The 23,732-nt window shown below is 39.9% G+C and overlaps 1 protein-coding gene across 3 annotated transcripts in view; it reads right to left on the reverse strand.

Annotated features, from left to right (window-relative positions):
• The window catches only part of Tdrd3 (tudor domain containing 3), a 155,051-nt gene that overhangs the window by 74,761 nt on the left and 56,558 nt on the right, over positions 1–23,732 (reverse strand). For all 3 annotated transcript variants that reach the window (XM_038309981.1, XM_038309980.1, XM_038309982.1), the window contains exons 2-3: positions 11,676–11,760; positions 10,121–10,186 (exon numbers count right to left, since the gene is read on the reverse strand). In XM_038309981.1, the coding sequence (XP_038165909.1) occupies positions 10,121–10,186; positions 11,676–11,760 (151 nt within the window). The remainder of the gene's footprint in view (positions 1–10,120; positions 10,187–11,675; positions 11,761–23,732) is intronic.

Raw genomic sequence — 23,732 nt, forward strand, 5'->3', positions numbered from 1 at the left:
GAAAAAACTGGTAGTTTCAAGTGTCATAAAGGTACCTGTCAAATAGATACTGTATACTCTAATGAAAGTACTATAAATGATGCACCTTTGTAAAATAATTTGGCATCATCTTATAAACATGAACACTAGCTTAACTCTATCATATACTAATTCAGTTTCTGAGTTCATCTATTACTTGCTTGTTCAATTCCAAACTGATAAAAAACAATAATAAACTAAATAGCCATCAAAATATTTGATACATATTTACTGTAATTGGATATGCAATCAAAATGTACTTAAAAATCAATGAATAAACTAAAAATTTACAGCAATTGCTTCTTGGTATAGGAAGGGGTGGGGACCAGAACACCTGAGCAGAATTATTCAGATATTATAGTATTTGGATCAGAAGAGGTGTCAGAGACTACTTTAATATTAGGCTTCAAGCATACCTATATGTACATACATCATACATATATATGTGTACATGCATATATATGTACATACATACATATATACATCGACAGTTTAAATAATTTATGTTTTAAAATTAATATATTGGTTTGATCAGTGAAATTTCAGAATTGAAAAGCTATCTTTACAACCTCCACAGCATGAATACAGCCAAAGCTAAACCACAGAGACAGTCTGATGCCAGAAGTGTTAGTAAAATCATTTCTAAGAGAGAGAATAATGAAAAAGCCACAGTTTATACCATTTGACAATTCCCCTTGCCAATACAAACAACCAACTAAATACAACAACACACTGGGTCAAGAAGAGATGTGCTATCAGCCGGTATCCATGAGCTACATACAACACACAGGTCCCAGCACACAGCAAGCAGCTCTGTACTTTGTACAAATGACCTCACTCACTCTGTACACTTGGCCTAGCTCTGTCTTCGTGCTGCTCTCCTGCCACTAAGGGCGTCTTCTACACTATGCAAAGGTGAGACAAGTGGCAGGATGTGGCTGTACACCAAGAAAAGATACCACCATTTGTTTTCTTTCTCCCTCTCTAAACAAGTATCTTAGAATAAAAAATTCCCCAAACTGAGAGAGAATTTAATCACAAATGCAAAATACATATATCTTCCATATATAATTACCAGCCTAAAAGTTTGATTTGGCCCCATTTCCTAGAATTCATATTATAAAAACAGCATATTGTTTTCAAATAGAAAAATATTGAGTATTATATATATATATATATATACTAAATGTAAACACATACTATATATACATATATAATATATACATATATTTAAAAATCTTATAGCAGGAAGATGAGTGTACAGAGTATGTGTACTCTAAGGGTTTTTCCAAATATTTAATTTTATTTATGGGTACACGTTTGTCTACACACATGTGCATATATACAACTGCTCAGAGGTCAAAGAGGACATCAGACCTGGTGAGCTGCAGTAATAGGTGGTTGTGAATCACCTGACATGGATGCTGGGAACCAAACACCAGTCCTGTGCAAAAGCAGCAAGAAGTGTTAACTGTTAAGCCAATGCTCCAGCCCATATACATTGTAGTCTGAAGTTTCAAATATGCCTCCACTATGGAGACCCGTTCAATATTCCACAATTAAAAATCACATCTCTAAAAGACAACAGTCTAGAGAAGAGAACAAATCTCTTACCTGAGTTTGAATGGCTCTCCCTCTTATATGTACTTCCAACATAAAATCTGTTTTATGGAATTGTCTCTTTCAACTCTATAAATATACACTCAAAACTGCTAAAAGGTCAGGGAGAATGCTTGGTGAGAAAAAGCAGTTGCATGTTGGAGAGCATTATTTTAAGGCGTGTCACTTTTGTTTATACTCTGGAACATTTGTTTACGCAAAGATGTGTTTGAGTAAATATAATTCACCTGTGGTCTGGAGGCTGAGTCAGCAACTAGCTGACAGGAAGTAGTAGGGAGGAGTCATGTGGAGAAGGGTTTATAAAGATGGGTGAGAAAAACATGAGGAAAACATTACACACACACACACACACACACACACATATATATGAGTAAGTTTAGTAATTTTTTACCTGTTTGAATACAATAAAATATTTCTGGGGCTGGGGAGATGGCTCCGCAGTCAAGAGCACTGATGCTCTTTCAGACAATCTAGATTTCATTCCTAGTGCCCACACAGTGGCTAACAAGCAACAACCATCTGTAACTTCCATTTCTAGAGATCTACGGCCCTCTTCTGGTCTCTATAGGTACCAGACACACATGTGGTGCACAGATATACATGCAGATAAAACACCACCATACATAAGATAAATAATAAGATCAATACTCTTGAAGGGAAGCAGTAGTGCACCTTGTAATCCTAGTACCTGGGAGCCTAAGGCCCAGAGGATCACAAATTTTGGTGCACCCTGAGCTATACAGCAAGTTCCAAACTTTTCTGGTTTACTTGACAACCCTATGTCAAAAAATAAAAAAGAATAAAAGAAGCAAAAATGATTTTCCAGTGCTATGCTGTAACTTATTTAACATGAAGCCAGTACAGCAGAAGACAGGGCTGGAGCTTTACAGCAGTGTTGAATTCACCTGTGGAACACATGGGACGTGAGGATCATTCATGTATCCTCGTGTACATAAAACTGACAGCACAGGGAAAGAAATACTTTACCAGAAGCCATCAGTGATCACGATGCAGAAACAGAATGAAACACGGAGCTGTCTCACTCAAGCAAGTCTTTTCTACTGTGCATTCCACAACTAACAATAAAAACAAATGTGTGTGCACAGAGCAATGGGAATATTATTCTTTAACTGGACGCAAAAGAGGCCAGCAGATTAGAAGAGCAGGTACAGTTGAGTCAGAAATTCCAGACTAAACAGCAGTTGGCCTATAGCTGGACGGCGTTTGGGTACTGCAGCAACAAAAGCTCTATTCATGCAATTGTTGCTTTTCCTAAGACTACAGATAATAAAGATCAATCATCTAACGTTAGTCCGGGGAGATTCTCAAACAAATCACCAAAAAGAGAGCAAAAGAGCCGGGCGGTGGTGGCGCACGCCTTTAATCCCAGCACTCGGGAGGCAGAGGCAGGCGGATCTCTGAGTTCGAGGCCAGCCTGGTCTACAAGAGCTAGTTCCAGGACAGGCTCTAGAAACTACAGGGAAACCCTGTCTCGAAAAAACCAAAAAGAGAGAGAGAGCAAAAGAAGGTTTTACTAAGAACAAGCTCTAAACAGCCTTGATGTCCCAATGATGGAGGACGTAGGATCACAAGCACTGAGGACTGGGAGAGGCAGTAGTGGTGAGCCGTCTGGAATGCAGACCCTTTCACAGTCTCAACTGATGTGCGCACACAAGACCAGCAAGAGAAAATGATAAAGGTAGCAAGGCAGTAACACAAGGAAAATGTATAGATTAGAAGTGTGGTGTATATTTACTGTAAGATTCTAAAACGCCTATCCTTCAGGAATTTTAGAGCCTTCAGAAAATATCTTGAATAGTTTCCCAAACTTGAGATTCCTGAACAACAGAAGCAACAGTATAAGTAAGAACAACAGAACAGCAAACAAACTGTCCCTAATTGCTTTGAGTAGTTAGGAAAATGACACAGGAGGGGAGCACACGGAGCTCCCACTCCCCCCGGGGCAGCCACAGTCTCCAGGGTCTCTGCCTTTCACTACTCAATGTGTGCTCCTGATAGAAGTACTGATAGAAGGTTGTTGGTGTTGTTTTCCTTTTCGGAGCTTATTTGTTTAAGACACTCAGAAGGATAGAGATCCAAATAATAAGAAATGTTATTATTAAGTCTTAGTAAATAAAACACAAATTCCCTATTTTATTCATTTTTCTGAAAAATACAAGTACATGTTTAATTTTAATAACTCATTCACTAAATGGGACACTAATAAGCTATCATTTACTGAAGACTAAATTAACAGAGTAGATAGAAAACAACTTTAAATTAAAACTGGAACGTTTTCCCAGTTTTTTTCTTCTTAAAAACATTCACCCTCTAAATGAGAACTATGTGGGTTCCCTCAGAATTTTAAGACAAGGCTGCCATCTTGTGGCTCATGTTGGTATTGCTGAGGCTCTGAACCAGTCTCTTCACCTTGTGAACCTGAAGCCTTCAATCAGTTGAGCATTTTAAAAAGCATATGCAGCTGTCAGCAGGAGGACTAACAAGTTAAAAAGAACTAACTCCAGAACTGAACTGTTGGGTAACAATTTCCTCCAAGTTGAAACATCCCATCCTGGAGGAAGACTCAGGAGACTCAGAGGAAACCACTTTACAAGGCCCCCAGAGCTGATGCTGGTCCCCAAAGCTACGGAGACAATAGCTGAGTCTGCTCTGCTCTGAATGATGAGTCCCAATGCTTGGGGAAGATTCTCCACCCTGCTGAGCCACGTACAGGCCATGCAGAGAGCATCCTTACCCCTGTTGGGTAGTCAACACCTGCTCCTGCAAGCAAGCCCTCTCCCATACCTCTCTCAGTAACTCATTGGACATTTGGTGTAATCACTGCTTTGGTTGGTGTTGGTTTCCTATCTGAAGTGAGCAACCTTATGTTTCCCTACTCTCCAGGAGAGTTTCACACACCTAACACATTTCCTGTCAGGGTTCTTCAGTAATGTGCAAAAGTCCTCGGGTAACTGTTCAGGTCACAAAGCTGGAAACTGAGCCATATCCTGCTGTTGGAAGGCCTTGTTGGGCAGAGGTTGAGTCCATCATGGCCTGACAGCTTTTTCCAAATTTAAACATTAGGAAACCCTCCTCACCCCCCAGCAAGACTTCCTGCTCTCTACCTGCCCTTATCTGGAAAGTGTCCCTGACCCAGAGGACTGACCTTATCTGAGAGCTGTCAATAAACCTGGATGCCTGATTTATCTCTAGAGTGACCATTAGCATAGTTTGATTCTAGAAGCCTCCCCTGCTGCTTGTACGGTAATTAAGACTTATACTGGGAGTTCTGCTATAGCATCTTGCTCCCACATACAAAGCCTTATGATAGGACTGTGCCACTTAATGCAAATTAGCCTTTGTCCCCAGGCTCCCCAATCCTATATATTCTCCATACTCTGGAATAAAGTTGAGCTGATTCACTGAAGTCATCTCCCAGAGGGCTATCTCCATCATACACACAGCTAACCAAGCCCTGTTCCTCACTTCTGCTCGCACCCCCTCATGGACCAGACCAATGTATCAATGATCCGGAGGAAGAAGCAGAGCCACATCTTACATTTACCATTCACAGCTTGTTTTAAACTTGCTATGAAAAAAATGAAATTTTCAAATTAAACAGAAAAACAATAAATAATTTTACTGCATTTACATTATGATTATTTCCCATGGTCTCCAGTTTGTGCGCTGCTAGCCTACTAGCTGTCCCAAGCCTTTGGGTCACAAAGTCTATCCCAAAAAAGCTCAGAAAAGAAGTCGTGTCAGATACAACATATACCCACCCCTCTCTCTCTCTCTCTCCCTCTCTCTCTCCCTCTCTCTCTCTCTCTCTCTCTCTCTCTCTCTTACACACAGAGACAGACAGACAGACAGACAGACAGACAGGAGAGAGGGAAACATATACCACCTCCAACTTAGGGCCTAGGGAGGAAAAAGAAGAACTATTAGAGCCTGTGGCCTGGACTGCAAAGCCTGCAGGAAAATCTTTGTCCACCCCTTCACCACGTTTCAAGTCTCTGCTGGAAATCTAAGTCATGCTCCAACACTATCCAGAGTACACTGAAATTTCAAAATTTCAGTCAGAGAATGAGAGGGGAAAGACCCTCAGGGGGAAATGTTATATTAACTAGTAATAAAGTTCATTTCAATTTTTGCAACTCTATTTTCTCTCAAAATAATCAGTCATAATAGCAATGACTAAGACTTCAGCTGCAAAATCCAGATGACAGTGTCTTTCTGAAGGCCCAAGACATCTTGGACTGAAACTGTAAATTCAGAGTAAACCAGTTCCATGTGTAGATCTAACTGCAGACCTACCTTTCTTACCTGATCCCAAATCTACTAGCTCTCCACTTTATTCCTAATCTGAAATTGCCAAATCATGAAAATCATGTTACCTTGGTCTCACTAATCATAACAGCAATGACACAGACTTCAGCCTTTTGGGAGATGAAATTTAGACTCTGCTCATCTACCTCCCAAGAGAATTGCTGGTCTTCCTGAAAAGCTCCAGAACACTGCGATGAGCCTCTACCTAGTGAATCTTCCAAAGGGGCAGGAGGACGCCGAGGGGAGGCTTTTAAAGGAACCACTCAAGGCAAATGGGAGATGCTCCTACAAAGATGATGGTCCCCACACCTCCCTTGCTTCTAAATACTTGGGGAAATGTTCCCAAATCTTCAAATGGCTTTCTCTCTTTGAAATGGTGGTATCACAGACAGGCTAGAAATTCAGTAGAATCTGTCAGAGCAGCTTCAGGCCACCTTTGATCCTACCGCAATGATTAGTCTGGCTCAAGGTGGTTCAGGGCTGAATCCAGACAACAAAAATGAGTCCATTTGCTTGCTTCTCTCACTGAATTCTCTTGGAGCCCGCAGTAACCGAGCAGAGGTAATCAGTACTTATGCACTGTTAGAGTTCTGAGACAAACACGCCATCCTGAATGGCCCATAATATGTCAAAGCCACCGTGTGCACTGTGCTGCACTGAACACCTCATGTGCAACATCACTTATCTCTTTAATGGCATGAGGAAATAATATCTTAACGATATGAATATTAACCTCTAGAAAGATTAAATAACTTGCCAAAAATCACAAAATTTAATAATCTAGAGAAATAGGATTTGCGTAAGGCCAGTGGTTGTCCTTGTATCTTCCTAATCTGTTACTGGTTCCTATTACATCATCCCCCTCCATACTAAGACATATACTATACACTTGCTTTTTAATGTTGGTCAGAATACTGGAAAGTTGTTTCCCAGTTTGCTGTGTCTGGGAGCTAACTGTAAAATAAATCTAGGTTACTCTCTGTTTCCCTCTCAATCTCCTTTCTTCTGCTCACCTTTCTTACTATCCTTTCTTCCTTTCCTAATATAAGATGAAAACTAGAAAATAGTATTTTCTACCAAAATCCATCAATTACATGGCATGTCAGAAGCAGCCAGCGAAAGAAAAAATATGAGCAATAAAAATAAGATGAAAATGTAGTGGCTGAAGATGAGAGAGTAAAACAGCCGCTGGCCAGTCTTACAGACCATGCAGTGATGTCACACACCTTTAATCCCAGTAGCCACACTTGCCAAAGAAACTGGGCAGTAGTGGCGCATGTCCTTAATCCCAGAACTAGAGAGGATTATGAAACGAGAGGAGACAACACTCAGACTCAGTTGCGTTCTGAGATTTCCTGGAGGCAGGTTCACCATTTTCAGACTAACATCAAAGTAAAGTCAGTAGCTAGTTGTTTTGCTGTTCTGGTCTTCAGGTTGAATCCCAATATCTGTCTCTGAGCTTTTATTAATCACGCTACAGAAAAAGGATTATCTAGCTGCTCTGCTATACTGGTAGACCGGAGCCTAACATAACCATTATCAGGGAGGCTGCATCCAGCAACTGATGTAAGCAGATACAGAGACCCATAGACCAACAGTAGGCAGAGCCTGGGGAATCCTGTGGAAGTGGGGAGGAAAGATTATAGGAGCCAGAGAGCTCAAGGACACCACAAGAAAACCCATAGAATCAGGGCCCATAGGGGACTACAGAGTCTGCATGGGACTGACCTAGGCACTTTGCATATATGTTATGGTTGAGTAGCTTGGTTTCTTATGGCATGCCTAACAGTGGGTGTGGGGGTGTTTCTGTCTCTTCTGCTTCCTCCTACTGCACTGACTCATTTAGCCTTAATACAAGGGGATGTGCTTAGTCTTACTGCAACTTAATACGCCTGCCCTTTTCTGAAAGGAAACGGGAGAAGTGGATCTGGGAGAGAGGGGATGTGCGGGGAAGGGACTGAAAAGAGGAGAGGACGGGGAAATTGGGGCTTTGAGAAAAGAACAAAGCAAAACAAAAGAATGATCTAGCAGTTTCTATTTCATTTGAAAGGGATTATTTTTATCTATTCATTCTATATATAAATTAGCATCATATTTAAGTATACTTTCCATAATAATTAGCACAGCAAAGTAAAAGATAGGCAGATTAATAATTAAAATAGCATTTCCCTATAGCATATTTACAGATTAAGATAAAGCTTATTTTAAACTAAAACTAACATATGCAAATTAATAAAAGATAATTCTAGAATCATGTCTTTATAACAATCAGGCATTATTAACAGGATGGAATGCTGGTAGTAAATCATTCTACTAAAAGCACAAATAAGGTATGTGAGTTCTACTGATCTTTAATTCATATCAAATATATACCCCTTGAATATCTAGCCTAAATATAACTGTATTCAAATACAGTGTGTGGAGTTCTAGCTAATGGCCAACAAAATAAGTACAATCTGTGTATCAGCTTTTACATTTTTTCTATGAAAGCTGTTTGAAAACATTTTCATTTCTGCAGTGAGAGGAATTAAATCTCGTCAGCAGCAGCTAGTAAAGGGGAAAATGTAGCCAAACAGAAAAAGAATAATCTAGCAATTTCTATTACACATGAGGAGGGAGTCTTTTATCTATTCATCCTATATATAAACTAGCATCACATTTAAGGATGTTGTAAGTGATAATACGTATCACGAAGATTTCAGGTTGCAAATTTTTGTTAATTGTTATCAACTGCCTTCAAAGGAAACGTTTACAAAATACTGCATACAGTTCTAACAGCAAAACTGTGCTGAGAAAACGGTTAGAACAAAGAATGTCTCCATCTACTGGTGAGCTCAAGGCAGTGCGGGCTCTGAGTCTTAAGGACAGAGACAATGGAAAAGCAGTATTATAGTAAGCTCACTTTCTTTCTTCTTTCTTTCCTTCCTTCCTTTCCTTTTGTTTTTTTTTTCGAGACAGTCTTTCTCTGTGTAGCCCTGGCTGTCCTAGGACTCCCTCTGTAGACCGGGCTGGCCTCAAACTCAGAGATCCATCTGCCTCTGCCTCCCAAGTGCTGGGACTAAAGGCGTGTGCCACCACTACCCGGCTAACTCTCATTTTCTTAATAAAACTAGTATACAGTTGTGCATGAACACTTGTGTAATTACTATACTCATCAGGGCAGGCCACCATTGCTGCCCAATCTGCAGTTGTAATGCAGCGGTTTTCTAAGTATGTTTCTGAGACAGTAAGGCCAACATCCCCTTAAAGGAAAAAAATGCAAATGAGCAGGTTCCATATTCAGGCTGGAAACTCAGATAGGAATAAGGATAGTTTGAGGACCAAGGGGAACGCAGCAGGAAACTACATCTGAAAACAACTATTTTTGTAGTCAAAAGTGAAATGTAAACAAATCGCAGAGGAGTCTATAAAACACATTAGAAAACAACACTAGAAACTAACACTAAGCAAAAGTTCCCAGGTAAACAGAAGGAAAGGTGTGGCGATGACAAATCTACACAGAACTACCTGCAGGACAAGTAACCACATGCTCTCCACTCCCTCTGCAGCTAAGAAATTAGACTAACAGTTCAAAACATTACCAGCAGCAATTTTAAATTCTTTACTATAACAATATACATTATAAAATTCAAAGAACTAAAGAGAAATGTGCAGGAAACATCATCTGTACCTGATTATCTTTAAAGGGTATTTTCGCATTAAAAAATGAGAGAGCTGAATAAATTGGTAAGAATGCCTCTATGTGAAAAACAATAAAAACAGCATCTTTGCCGAACTGCTGAAGACCTCATCATCTGACACTTTTATGTTCCTAAACAGACTGAGTAAATTCAGTGACAGCTTACGAAGGAAACTAAAACATAAACAAAGACAAGGGGACTTGTCCCGCACTTTAACAATGTGATGAGTATTACATGCCACATTAATATTCCGTATTTATAATTGATTTTAAATATAAATTTATTTATATATAATTCATTTAAAAATGGTTTTTAAAATTTAAAATTCACCAGAATTCAACTTTTAATAGTGTTCTACATGTGAAGCAAAACAGCGTTCTAACTGTGACCTCCCAGGCTCTCTGTCTAGTAACCCAGTGCACATGTCCACGTCCTGCAGCAGCCAGCACAGCTCGGGCTGCCGCCTTCTTTACCTTTTCTACCTTTCCACCGTTGATGTCACTGGGAAGGAACTTCTTGCCAATTGTTCTCAAATCTGTCTAAAATAAACATTCCATTATTAAAATAGAATTATAGAAAAATATCTCTAAATTCAGTCTTATGAACAAACATTAAGTAAACATCTTCACTTTTAACTAATTGTAAAATGTATGCAGATGGTCACTATTTTCAAATTATTTAGCCAATCATTGTATTGTTTAGTGTACCAATAAAGCAAACAGGAAGCGAGAGAAACATTTCTTTAGTCAAAATCTCTAATAAGTTACATCCATTATGATCTTATTGAAAATTAATGCCGTAATCCAAAGACCAAATGACAGTTTTGAACTACAATAAACACCGTATATGTTACAATAACTAAATCCTATATAATCTTAATATTCAAAGACATGAAAACCAATTACTCCAACAGCATTGACGTTCATAATATAGCAAAGCAAAGGAAACAACAGAGACCAGTGTCACAGGGATGGCAAAGCAGAAGCAGCTTTGCAGCAGGAATATTTTCCCTGATTGTACAAATCACAGAAAGAGAAAACAGTGAATTAGCGGCTAACTATAAAAATGCAGAAATACATGTAACTCAGCAAACCACTGCACCCAAAACTCAAACAGAGACTAGTTACTAACATCACAGCATCTCTGCTAAAGAGAAGACTACACAGTCCATATAAAAATTAGGACTTTTCAAAATGGTATCCTCTTCAGAAGTAAAACCAGAAGACAATCTGGAAGGTCTTTCTATGGAATATATATCTCAAGAGAGATAATATATTGTGTTGTTAAACTAGTAAACACCAATAGTGCTCAATAAATTAAGACTGCACTTAATTTTTTCTGAACAATTCAAGTACTTGAACATTAAACTACATGCAGGATTTTAATGCCATTCCTTAATATTCTTACTCTCTACTCTACAGATGAAAAAGAAAGATTTTTTTTCAATCAGAGCATAAGGAAACATCTAGGAGAAAGAAATAGAAGGTGGAGAGATGGCTCAGTGGTAAAGAGCACTGGTTGCTCTTGGAAAGGACCTGGGTTTAGTTACCAGCACCCATATGGTTGCTAACAACCATCTGAAGATCTGGCAACCTCATTTGATTTCCCAGAGCACCAGACACAGACATGGTATACATTTATACAGACAGGCAAAACACTCATATCCTTGAGATAAAATAAACAAATCAAGTTTTTTAAATAAACTAAGGCTACAGCTAAAGTTTTAATGCCAATTACATGGAAAACTCTTTCAAAGAATCATCAGTTCCTACTATTACAAAGCTGATAAAAAATATGAAGGATTCTACAACTAATGAACTTTTCCTTTCTCATTGTACTGTCTGATATTTACAGCTAGTTAAGATTAGGTCATTAAATTCAACATACATCTTTATAACTTAAAAAGGTGAAAAATTAAAGATTTCCTCTATATTATTTGTCATAACACAGTTTATGATATACTTTTCATTGGAATAGCTTTAATTTTTTTAAAAAAAGGTCTAATAAAAGTTAATAAACTTAACCTACATTGAGAGCAATCAGGATGATGTCATTTATATTAACTTTGCCAGGAGAGCTCGTACACGCTTCAATACCTTCATCTGAAAGATACCTGTTGAAATAAAATAAACAGCTAATTATTACCTAAACTCAATATTAAACAAAAGTTTACAATATGCAGTTTTCTATTAAATACTAGAAAAGACTGAACATTCCAGTCTATATACTATTCTGATACTAGTTCAGAAGATAGAAAGATAGATGATAGATAGATGATAGTTGATAGATAGATAGGTAGGTAGATAGATAGAGATAGATAGATAGATAGATATAGATAGATAGATAGATAGATGATAGATAATAGATAGAAAATCTTTAATAATCTATAACAACCATATATATGTGTGTGTATCTTCTTTGTACCCTTAATGAGATATTGTATGAAAAAAAATTATTCATATGCTTTCTGAGAAAAGCTAGTTATATACAGTCTGTCTATGAGCTACTCTTTACAATGATAGAAACATAATTTCTGATCTACTATCTGCCAATGCAGTAAGCTTTTAAAAGAGGTTGAGCTACATTGTAAAATTAAGACTAAAATAACCACACTTTTAAACTTGCTGAACAAACTAAGAACAAGTAAATTTCCTCCTGGATTCTTGTCCACATTATTGTCTCACATCCCTTCTTTAATACCACATTCTCAAGAATTCTTCAATAAGCACTACTGAATCTAAGGGACATAGCAAAGGCGATCTTTACAGTACAGCCTTTACCTTTTATGTTTTTATATCATCACCTTATTATCCTAATATTTGTTTTCTCAGTCCAATCTATAACGATATTTTATTTGTGTTTTAATAAATAAAACTTGCCTGGAAATCAGAGTGCAAACATAGCCACACTCATCAGCCATACAGGCCCAGCAGTGGTGGAACACACCTTTAATCCCAGCAGCTACACTAGCTAGCCAGAGAGGCCAGGCAGTAATGGTGCACACTTTTAATCCCAGCACTAGTGAGGAATATAAAGTGTGATAAGACAGGAACTCGCTCTCTTTTCAGTCTGATGATTTCTTAGGGGAAGGAGTTCTCTAGAGGTTGACTGCTTTGTTTCTCTGATCTTTCAGCTTGAACCCCACTATCTGTCTCTGGGTTTTTATTATTCATGCCACTTCATATTAATCATGCTACACCAGCCCAATCTTACATTTGGACAAAGCAATAATTAATTCAAGAGTGAAGAAACTGCTGTATCTAAAGGAGAAAACAAACTATCTCTACCCATCCAATTAACTCATATGCAATACAGGGTTGGTCAGTTGGTTTGTGAATAAATTCTATGATTCAAGTATAAACCATCTTATAAAAACTTCCAGCAGCATCTCAAATGTTTTATGATCAACATCAACTTGTTTAACCAGTGGGCTACAGCCACTGTCCATCATCACTGGCCACATTCTCCTAGTACTCAGAGAACTGGTCTAACAGCTAATCCAACGGTTATCTTAAACCCATTCTTGATGAGGCAGTAACTCCACCATTAACCTCCCATACTGTACTAATTCGAAAACATTTATAAATGTACACTGTTATGTCATTTGTGCATTTATTTGAGGTGTGTGCACATGTACTACAATGTAAATGTAGAAGTCAGAAGACAGCTCTGTTATTTCTCCCCTTTCCCTTTTACATAGGCTCCAAGGATTAAACTTAGGTTCCTAGCAAGTACCTTTACCCATAGAGACATCTTGCAAGCCAAAATGTGAATCTTATTTTGAACCAGAAAAGAAACAAAGAGTGAACAAGCTTGGCATAGTGGCACCTGCTTTAATACCAACATTTGGAAGACAGAGGTAGGAAGACTGTCAAAAGTCTGAAGCCAGACTGGCCTACATAATGAGCTGCAGGCTAGAATTACAAAGCCAGATACTGTCACACACACACACACACACACACACACACACACGGAGGGGTAAAAAGAATGACAAAGAAGTGGACAGAGAGGTAAGAGGAAGTAGCAACTTCACAGCAGAAAGTTACAGATATCTCCAAATGAAGGGAGCCAGGGAAAATAAATGTAAATACTCAGGGCTATACAAGAGAGTAAATCAAAGTTGATAAGTCTATGATAAAACCAAATATATAAAACGAAAGTGTGTATATGTGGGTGTATGCATGCCGTGTGTGTGTGTGTGTGTGTGTGTGTATGTGTGTGTGTGTGTAACTAAAGGGTACTACTAATGCTTAGAACCACGATAGTCCTAAACTAAATTCCTGAATGAAAACAGTACTTTAATGGGTAGCAGGGAGAAGACAGTTCTTAAGTATGTAAGTAAGCCACTAAAAGTAAATAGATACTAGATAGGAACGAGAGTGCAAGAGGGACTGAAATGCAGATGTGTAAAGCAAACTCAGATATTTAAACATTACTTCTAAGTAAAACAGCTATGGTAATTTCCTTTATTCTCTTATTTTTCATCTGTTCATTACTATTATATGTACATGAAATTCTAATTGAACATCATTTAAATTTACTTCTACAAATATTAATTAAGCCCTGTGATAAAAAGATGAAATTTTTACACTGTCCTTCAAGGAGTTGATTGTCATCCACACAGTTTAACACAGCATACAGACAGGTATTTAAAACGCCAGTGTAATTGTTACAAATGAAATATTAAGGAAGGCTAAGTAGTTTGGGGAAAGAAAAACTATATGGAAAGGGGATATTAAATGCCAAAATATGAAAGTGTGAAACTATCCTTGAACATTCTGATTGGAAAAGGAGGACAGAACTATAAGTCTAGCCTGAGCCTAATTTGAGAAAGCAATGGTAACACTAAGGGAAATGAGTGATATGTTAAATGCTGATTGAGCAGTTACAAAACCACAGCTTTCCAGCCTCTTGAACATGAGGACACAGAATGCAATGACTAACAGAATACTGACCTATCTCCTAAAAAGGTAACCCTTTAGACTTAAAGGACAACAGCCTACCAAATAGACTGAAACAAATCTTCTAAAGTAACCAAACTTTATACCATCAATTTTACATATGAAGAATGAAGTCCCAGAGATACTAAACATGTTGAAAATAAAAACTTAGCTGATAGAAAAATGAAACCAAAAATGTCCCAATTACCATCTCAATAGTCTTACTCCGTAACAGAGTCGTATTTATCAAACAACTAATTATTTATAAGATTATGATCTGCCAGCGGTGGTGGTGCACACCTTTAATCCCAGCACTTGGAAGGCAGAGGCAGGCGAATCTCTGTGAGTTCGAGGCCAGCCTGGTCTATAAGACCTAGTTCAGGACAGACTCCAAAGCTACAGAGAAACCCTGTCTCAAAAAAAATGAAAAAAGAAAAAAGAATATGATCTATGCAAGCCAATTCTGATCATTATTCTTGGTTGTCATCTTGACTATATCTGGAATTAACTAAAACCCAAAAATGGAGGGTACATCTGTAAGGAACTTTGCTTAATTAGAAGTAGAAAGATCCACTTCTAATTCGGATCTTTGGAGTGGGAAGACATGCTTTTAATCCAGAAATTTACCTCTAATCTGGGCCACACCTTCTACTGGAAGCCTACATCAGGACATGGAAGAAGGAAGCTTTTGCTCTTGCTAGCAAGTCCATCCGTTCACTGGCATTAGAACCTATTTCTTCAGAATTCCAGTGTAAACTAATGACCATCTGAGACATTTAGCCTTGTAGCACAACTACTGGATTCTTGGATTTTCTGTTCATAGGCACCATTGTTGGATTAGTCTGTAAGTCATTCTAATAAATTCCTTTCTATATATAACTAGAGATTCATTCTATGAGTGACACTATAGAGAACCCCATTACATCAATATTTGTGTAATTCAATTTCTTAATCAATTTGATACTTAACACAGACACACACACTCCTAAGAAAATTCAATTAGTAAACTATAAAGTATACTAAACAACAAATAGTAGAGCTTCATAGTAAAAGATCTGTAAACAAATGAGAGTAAAATTTAAAAACAAGTAAAAATGCCCGTTCTTAGGAAAAAATAAAAAGAGAAAGATTGTAAGTATTGTATGAAGTCACTTGTTTGTTCCCGGCTGCTCAGCCCCAAAATAACCACACAGAAACTATATTAATTAAATCACTTCTTGGCCTATTAGCTCTAGCTTCTTTTTGGCTAGCTCTTACATCTTAATTTAACCCATTTCTAATAATCTGCACAACGCCATGTGGCTGTGGCTTACCAGCAAAGTTCCTTCCACCCAACATATGTCTCTGGCAAGGCTACCTTGCTTCTCTCTAACGCCACCTTCTTTCTCCCAGCATTCAGTTTAGTTTTCCCTGCCTTATCTCTCTTCTACCCTACTACAGGCCCAAAGCAGTTCCTTTATTAATCAATGGTAATCACAGCATACAGACAGGAATCCTACAGTTCTTCAGTCATTTCTCATTGATGGGTACAAATATCTGATAATAACAAACTTGAGAAAGGGTTTACTTGGGAGTCCAGCTTTATCAGGGCTGCAAACTATCATGGCAGGGAAGACATAGGAGGCAAGATCAAACGGTAGATAGATGGTCACACTATATCCACACTCAGGAAGCAAGTCAGGCCAGGCTATCAAATTTAGAGGTCCATCCCAACTGACTCACTTTTACAGTCTCCCAAACACTCCACCAGCTGGGCATCAAGAGTTCAAATACAATAGGGGACATTTCACATGCAAACTACAACACTATCACTAATGAAGGGAGAGGGGCTACCTTCACATAAATAGGAGTAAGATAGTATACAGTACCTTTCCAACACTACCTAGTAATAGTTTCTGTGTACAGCAAATTACAAAGTGAGTCTGAGTCTTGTTTCCAAACTTAACAAGTCTCCCTGCTCACTTTCTAAAGCTTACTCCAGCTTTACTGCAAAACTGTCAATCAAAGAACATCTACTCTCAGCTCTTGCATTTTAGGAACCCTTCTATAAATACTTGGCCATTTCACAAAGGGACTGTCCTAACTTAATCACTATGTGGCATTTATATATTACTCTCTTTTGTAAACACTGAAAATGTCACTGCTAACAATGAATAAGGCAAGTGGTAAAAGAAAAAATTAACAAAATGTTCTGTAGCCACTGAACTCAGCAACCAGGAACAACAGTGTCCACCACATCAAGCTGTCACCAGGAAAAGAACTGAAAATTGGAGCAGGTACACTGCATAAGCTCCCTGTACACACCTGCCCAATGGACCGCCAGGGAGAGGAATTACAATCAGTTCCTTGTGCCATCTGTGACTCCAGACTCCAGAGAGCAGCTGTTACTGAAACAGCCAACAATGCACTCGTCTGTGCCTTCTCCATCTGAGACGTTTTAAACAGTAATATTGCAAACCCCTCACCACTGAACTACAAAAATACATTTTAATATATTTTATTGACAGGCTAGACACTGAAGGGCTACATTTCAAAAAAAAAAAAAAAAAAAAAAAAAACACCAGATTAATATTTCCTCACTGGCTTTATCTTCAAATAATGCTGCTTTAAAACACAAACTTAAATCAGCTCAAAAAATTTTCAAGAAGGTAATTTAAAATAAAAAAGAAAGAAAAAAATCTTCCTTGGAAGAGTCTTCCCCAACAAAAAGCACACCTTGATGATCCAAAATCAAATGATCAGTCCCGAAAAAACACATACAAGTAACATTATGTAAACTAAGCAGTCTATATTTATGTTTTTAGGAATACATATGCTTATATTCATACATAAATGTATGTAACAACAATTAATAAAAATAGAGGTCATTAATTTGAAAGAGAGCAAGGAGGAAGGTTTACAGCAGTGGTTCTCAACCTGTGAGCCACTTGACCCCCAAAGGTGTCACATATCAGTTATCCTACATATCTAATATTTAGATTACAATAACAGCGGCATTCATAATAGTAGCAAAATTACAGTTATGCAACAAAAATAATTTTATGGTTGGGAGTCACCACAACATGAGGAAGTGTATTAAAGGGTCACAGCATTGGGAAGGTTGAGAACCACTGCTCTAGAGGAAGGAAAGAAGGGGAAATTATGAAATTATATTTTAATCTCAAAAATTTTAAGATATTTGTTTTTTTAAATGCTTCCCTGAGTTAGCAAAAAGGCTCAGTTTAAAAAAACAAAAAAAAAGGGGGCTGGAGAGATGGCTCAATGGTTAAGAGCATCGCCTGCTCTTCCAAAGGTCCTGAGTTCAATTCCCAGCAACCACATGGTGGCTCACAACCATCTGTAATGAGGTCTGGTGCCCTCTTCTGGCCAGCAGGCATACACGCAGACAGAATGTTGTATACAAAATAAGTAAACAAATAAATATTTAAAAAAAACAAAAAAAACAAAAAAAAAACCAAAAAAAAAAAAAAACCATACTTGCCATCAAGCCAGATGACTATAGTTTGACCCCTGGAGCTCATATGGTGGGAAGTTGTGCTCTGACCTCTATGCAGCACCAAGGTACACAAATGCCCACACAAATACACATGGATGGATGGAGAAACTAGACAGTCAGACAGACATTGATGATAGTTAGCTTATAAAATTTCCTTTTTCATATAAAAAAGATAATAAAATTCTTAGTGTTAGTTAACTGGCAATCCCAACCAATTTATTTAACTTCAAAATAAGCAGTTAAAATTAGATGGAGAATTAGAGTCACGTAGCTTAAGGGCCACTGCCACAACAGCCTTCACCCATGTTCAGAAACAGACATGTCCAAACAAACTCAAAACTTTCAAAACTGAATTGGCAGAAAACTGAGATGAAAGACAAGCTCATTTATTTGTTAGATCCAGATAATGGGTCTTTGCTAATACCCTTTATCACTAGTATGATCAAAACAAAGCCAACTTGCCCTGATCTACTCTCTGAAAGCTGATAAAATCCATGTCTGCTGGTGGGCCGACACAGGCATGCAAAGGCCAAGACTCACAGTGGAAGGCTGCCCTGCTACAAGAGGCAGCCATAACTCAGCCTCAGCTGACTGACGCAGGAGGACAGGGGGGGCAGCTGTGGTCAGATCTGATTTTTAGCCTTCGTGTTTCTGTAACACAATATGCAAGCCAAACAAAACAGACTTCAGCAGGATATGAGGGATATCCACTATGAGTTTATTTAAGTTAGCCACATATCTGCTCCTGATCACCTCCAAGCTGTGTTGAGATGCAGTGTGGGACTGTGAGTGATACTTCTCAAACACTCAATAACAGCTAGCCTTCTCAGGTGAAGGTAGAAGAAGGCATCTTTATACCATTTTGCATAGTATGGGAGACAGCAAAGAACAGGAACACACCTGCAACTATGTTCTTACCAGAGGGGATGTCAGGTTGAAGGTGTCAGATCACTTATGTTCATGTTCGTCAAAATAGTTCACAAATTCAGTAGACAGACAAACAGACAGACAGACTACCTCTCACGGTCCAGAAACTGAATCTGAAAAGAAAAACTAGATTTTCTTCCCCTCACCTATACTCATTGAAATAATGGAAGCCTCCTTAAATGGGAACCAAAACTCGAACTTCTAAAATAACAGGACAGAGTCTAGTACTCCACACTGACAGCAAGTAGGCTGTGGCACATGAGATGAGAAGAGAGTGAAGCAGTCCCAAAGTGGCAGGGCTCTGTGAAACAAGGCACAGGAGCTACACCCACAATGAGACAACAGCCCTGTCTGCATTATATGCTTCATGTGATTTTTGTTGTTGCTGTTTTATTGTTCTGTTGTGTGTGTGTGTGTTGATTGGGGTCTCTGACCTATATTAATTATTTATTACCACACTGAGTTACTAGTTCCTATATGAAACGTAGATCACACTGGAAATTTAATATGTAAATTCTTGCTGGAACACAAAGAAATATCTAAATTCCAATTACCCAAGCTACTGTGGGTACAGGAGAGATATGAAATGTGAAAATCATTTATTCTCACACTGGAACCACACAAAACACTGAGCTGCAGGTCTCACTTGCCCTTCCCTGACACAGAACCAAGATAAGCCTGCGAGAGCCAGAGGAATCTGAGAACAAGACCTTCCAGCCCAGACAGAGCAGCTGTACCAGCAATTCACTCCTTAAGCATTCCTTTTGCTTCTAACTGCTATTATTTCATTTCCATCCATGCATGTATGTCTTTCTTGTGATGGTCTGCTTTGTCTGAATATTGCAGTTACGGTTTAGATTATGTTTGCTGTATGTTTCTTCCCCCAGTCTTCTAAGACATTCTTTTTTTTTTTTTTTTGGGTTTTCTAAGACAGGGTTTCTCTGTAGCTTTGGAGCCTGTCCTGGAACTAGCTCTTGTAGACCAGGCTGGTCTCGAACTCACAGAGATCCGCCTGCCTCTGCCTCCCGAGTGCTGGGATTAAAGGCGTGCGCCACCACCGCCCGGCTTTCTAAGACATTCTTAATTCTATCTTCCACCCACATCCTTTATATTTCCCCTCTTATTCCTAAATCTCCTTCTTCCTTGCCTCCTACTTGTTTTAATTTCTTAACTAACCTTCCATAGCTTTAAGAATCTCTAAAAGTGGTGGGCCCTAACGGTGTCTCAGCCTCCCCCTCCCAAATACTTTACCCATCTCAATGATTTTTTTTCCTTTCCGAAGTAGATCTAATGCTCATCCCTAACTGTCAGGATTCAGACATTATACTAACCCCTGTCACCTGGCAGGATTAACCCAGGCAGTATCCTAGCCAGCCCAGGGTCCTATGACTTCTACGTCACTACACGGGTGCAAAGCTCCCGTACGAGACGGGCCCCGCCCATTTCCGCTCTTTCCCCCTGCTCTTCTGAAGAGGCAGGCTGCTCCTTGCCTCTTCTTCCTTTCTCTCTGTATTTCTCTTTCTCTCTTCCCTCTCCCATTCCCTTCACCTCAAGAAAACTCCCACGTGAACTCTGCCTGCACGCCGTGGCTGTTCTTCACCCACCAAGGGCTCTCACCCGCCCCGTGGCCCCATAGCCCACCAAGGTCCACCTCGCACTGTTTTTCAACATTTGGTGTCATGAAACTTGGCAGGATCTCCTGACAGTTCCTCCTGCCTGCTGACAGTTTGAGGACTGCCAGACCCTGTAACATTCAATCGGGTCACCTTTCCAACTGAGGATGGCTGGAATTATACACCCAAAACCAGCAGAATCAGCAGTAACATTAATGACCCCTTCCCTCTCCCCACCCCACCCCCCCCCCCCGCCATGTTTCCCATGATTGAGGATTTGTGTCTCGTCCACGGTTTCTTGCCCTCTGGCTCCAGGTGAAAGCCCCAGAACTGGACAATCACTTGTCTCTTGGGCTTAGAGCCCTATGGGTCCCTGAACCCACATGACATCGTCGTTGCATTGCAGCTTGTATTCAGCCACTGGCTCTGCCCCTGGACCTCGCAGGTCCATGCTGAACCTCTGGGATGCTGGAGTTCAGCCTCTAGACTTTATGTCTACCTCACTCACGGAAACTGCCTACCTCAATAGATATCTACCAAACAGTGCTTCCGTATCCCAACACTTCACAGGGCTTTTCCACCAGCGATCCAATAGTTGTAAACGTGTACCCTACTGCCCCAAGCTCTTCCTGTTTTTCTCCTTGTTTCCTTTCCTTGTCTGCCTCTTGTTCCCGGAATGTGATCTAGCCATGCTAAAACTCTCTACTGCCTGCCACCATAGCAGCCTCTATCCACCACCCACCGTGGCTAAGCCTGTCTGGGGCAGGATCCTCCCTCTGCCTCTGATCCTGTCTCTGCCACCACTGCTAGGCCACCCAGCCCAGGGTGGCAGATCCCTTTTTCCTGCCTGTTTAGTTTGGGGCTTCACCCCAGCTCCTGGTATCCATTTTGGAATACTGGGTGGACAGTTGCATTTCCAAGCCCCCTCCCCTGAGAGTTGCCTCAGTCCAAACTCCACCTTCGAGAAAGCCCACCAAATGGTGACTCCTCCCCAGAGAGGCTCAAGACCACTCCCACAGGCTATTTAAACTGCCCCCCCCCCCCCAGACCAAACACGTGGTCATTCCGGTTCACCTTTCCCCTCTCTGTGTTTTTCTGGCACCCATTAAACCTGGACCTTTTCTAATTCGGTTTCATTTGGTGTGATTTGGATTATTGGGCCGGAAAACTTAACACTGCCCCAGCTGTGCTGCTCCTTTGTCACTGTTCCCATCCTTTCTGCCTCAACTCAGGCAGGCAGGAGCCTCTTTCCCTCCTGGCTGCAGGTTGGCAGCATATGCTCAGGACGTATGTGTGAATGCTGTGACCACAGTGCGTCCTTTATGTGTGTCTTACTAATGCATATGGTCTAAAATCTGAAAGGTGCCTTGCAACATGTGGTCAGGAGCCATCCTGGCTAAGGACAGGTCATATGACCTAACCACCATCATGGCTAAGGGCAAGACAGACAGGTCAAGTGACCTAATCACCATCTTTACCAAGGGTGGCCACGTGACCAGTCACTGGGACAGGGAGAAATGGCAGACTTGTGCAGCTCCGCCCCTAACCAAGCAGGGCCTAGGGCTACATGTGGCATGTTTGCATGATGGTATGCCTTGACAGGGCCCTCTCTGCTTGCTACAAACTGTGACTCAGATGAAAAAGCCAGCTTCCTCTCGCTCACTTTTCATTTGTGAATGTAAGCTAGCTTTAACGCTGTATGCGTGTATGCATCTGTGAATGCAGTTTAAATGCAACTGTGTGTATGTGTACAAGTACTTACTGTTAAAGAAAATGTTTTAAGTTAAACCAGCTGGGAGACTCTGGATGAAACATTCCTCCACAATCTCTCAGGATGGATCCAGCTCTCCAGGCAGGTCCTACACTGTAGTCATAACTCACATGTAACCAATAGACAACCCTCAAATGTTCTGAGATCTAGGAAATATGGCATTTAAATGTTTAATTAAAAAGGCTATTTGTAACAGAGAGATAGGTTAGCTCCTGGCACCAACCCCATTTCCTCCAAAGAAGATGGATGGGAACAGAACTTCCACTCGGAGCTTGCTTCAGAAGTGGCGGTGCTAACACTGAACAAAAGCTGGCCTTTCACCTCAACTGCTGCACCGGCCTCTTCAGACCGTGGACGATGGTACAGAAATCAACTGCCTCATTGCTCGGGGCAAGATAGGCTAGGCTACACACTCCTAATCAGCAAAGTCTTCTGAAGCCTGCCAGGCCCCATGCTCCAGCTATAAGACAGATGTTGCTCTGAATCCTCTGACCTCGAGGACAACGGAGGATCCCAGGATGGCTGGCTAGATAGCCAATCAAGTAAATCCCTGTCGTTTTTTTAATCAATAACTTAGGTAAAATTTATTCTTCTCAAGAATCCTGATGCAGTTTGATGGCTGGTAGGTTCGCCAGTTTAAAAGAAACAAACTCACAAAACAGATTTCTCCTGAGTGTTAAAGTGATGTCATAATAACGGGGAAGGAACAGGTTTAAGGTTTATTTATGTAAAGCCCTGAGAGCTTAGGATGTGAGAATCTACGAATGGTTCAGGGGATAAGAAAGTGTTTGAGGTGTGCAACTGCAAGCCATCAGATCTCTCTCATTCAGAACCACTGTTCACAGTCTTAACATTTATCAATAAAGTTCTAATAAGCTATCAATCCAGCTCTGAGTACTACCACTATCATCATAGCTACCGGCTTAGGATTTTAAATTCCCTTTGGTGGTTTGTTAAATATAGACCTCAGAGATACTTTTCCGTGTGCAAAATCCATTTGTCACCGTCATTTCTGACATTAGTATGCTGCCATTCCTACAAAACAAATTTCCGGACAGATTATAAACAGATTATAAATGCTTACATGTCTAAAACTTATGCTTTCACAAACTCAAAAAAAATTCTTATAAGTTCCAGGGAGCCGCCTTGGAGGAGTCACCTCAACAGGGCAGATGCACCCCTCCCTCAATTACCAGCCATAAGAGCCTAAGTGTCTAAGCGTCCACCTTTCCCTGGCCTGACACCCTCTCCCTCGATCACTAGGACCTAAAGAAAAGATTTTTTTTCTTAAACTTAACCTTATCCTCTGTTCTGCCAGTACCTCGCCATGTCCAAGAG

The sequence above is a fragment of the Arvicola amphibius genome, chromosome 13 (genome assembly GCF_903992535.2).
Source record: "Arvicola amphibius chromosome 13, mArvAmp1.2, whole genome shotgun sequence".
Lineage (NCBI taxonomy): Eukaryota > Metazoa > Chordata > Mammalia > Rodentia > Cricetidae > Arvicola > Arvicola amphibius.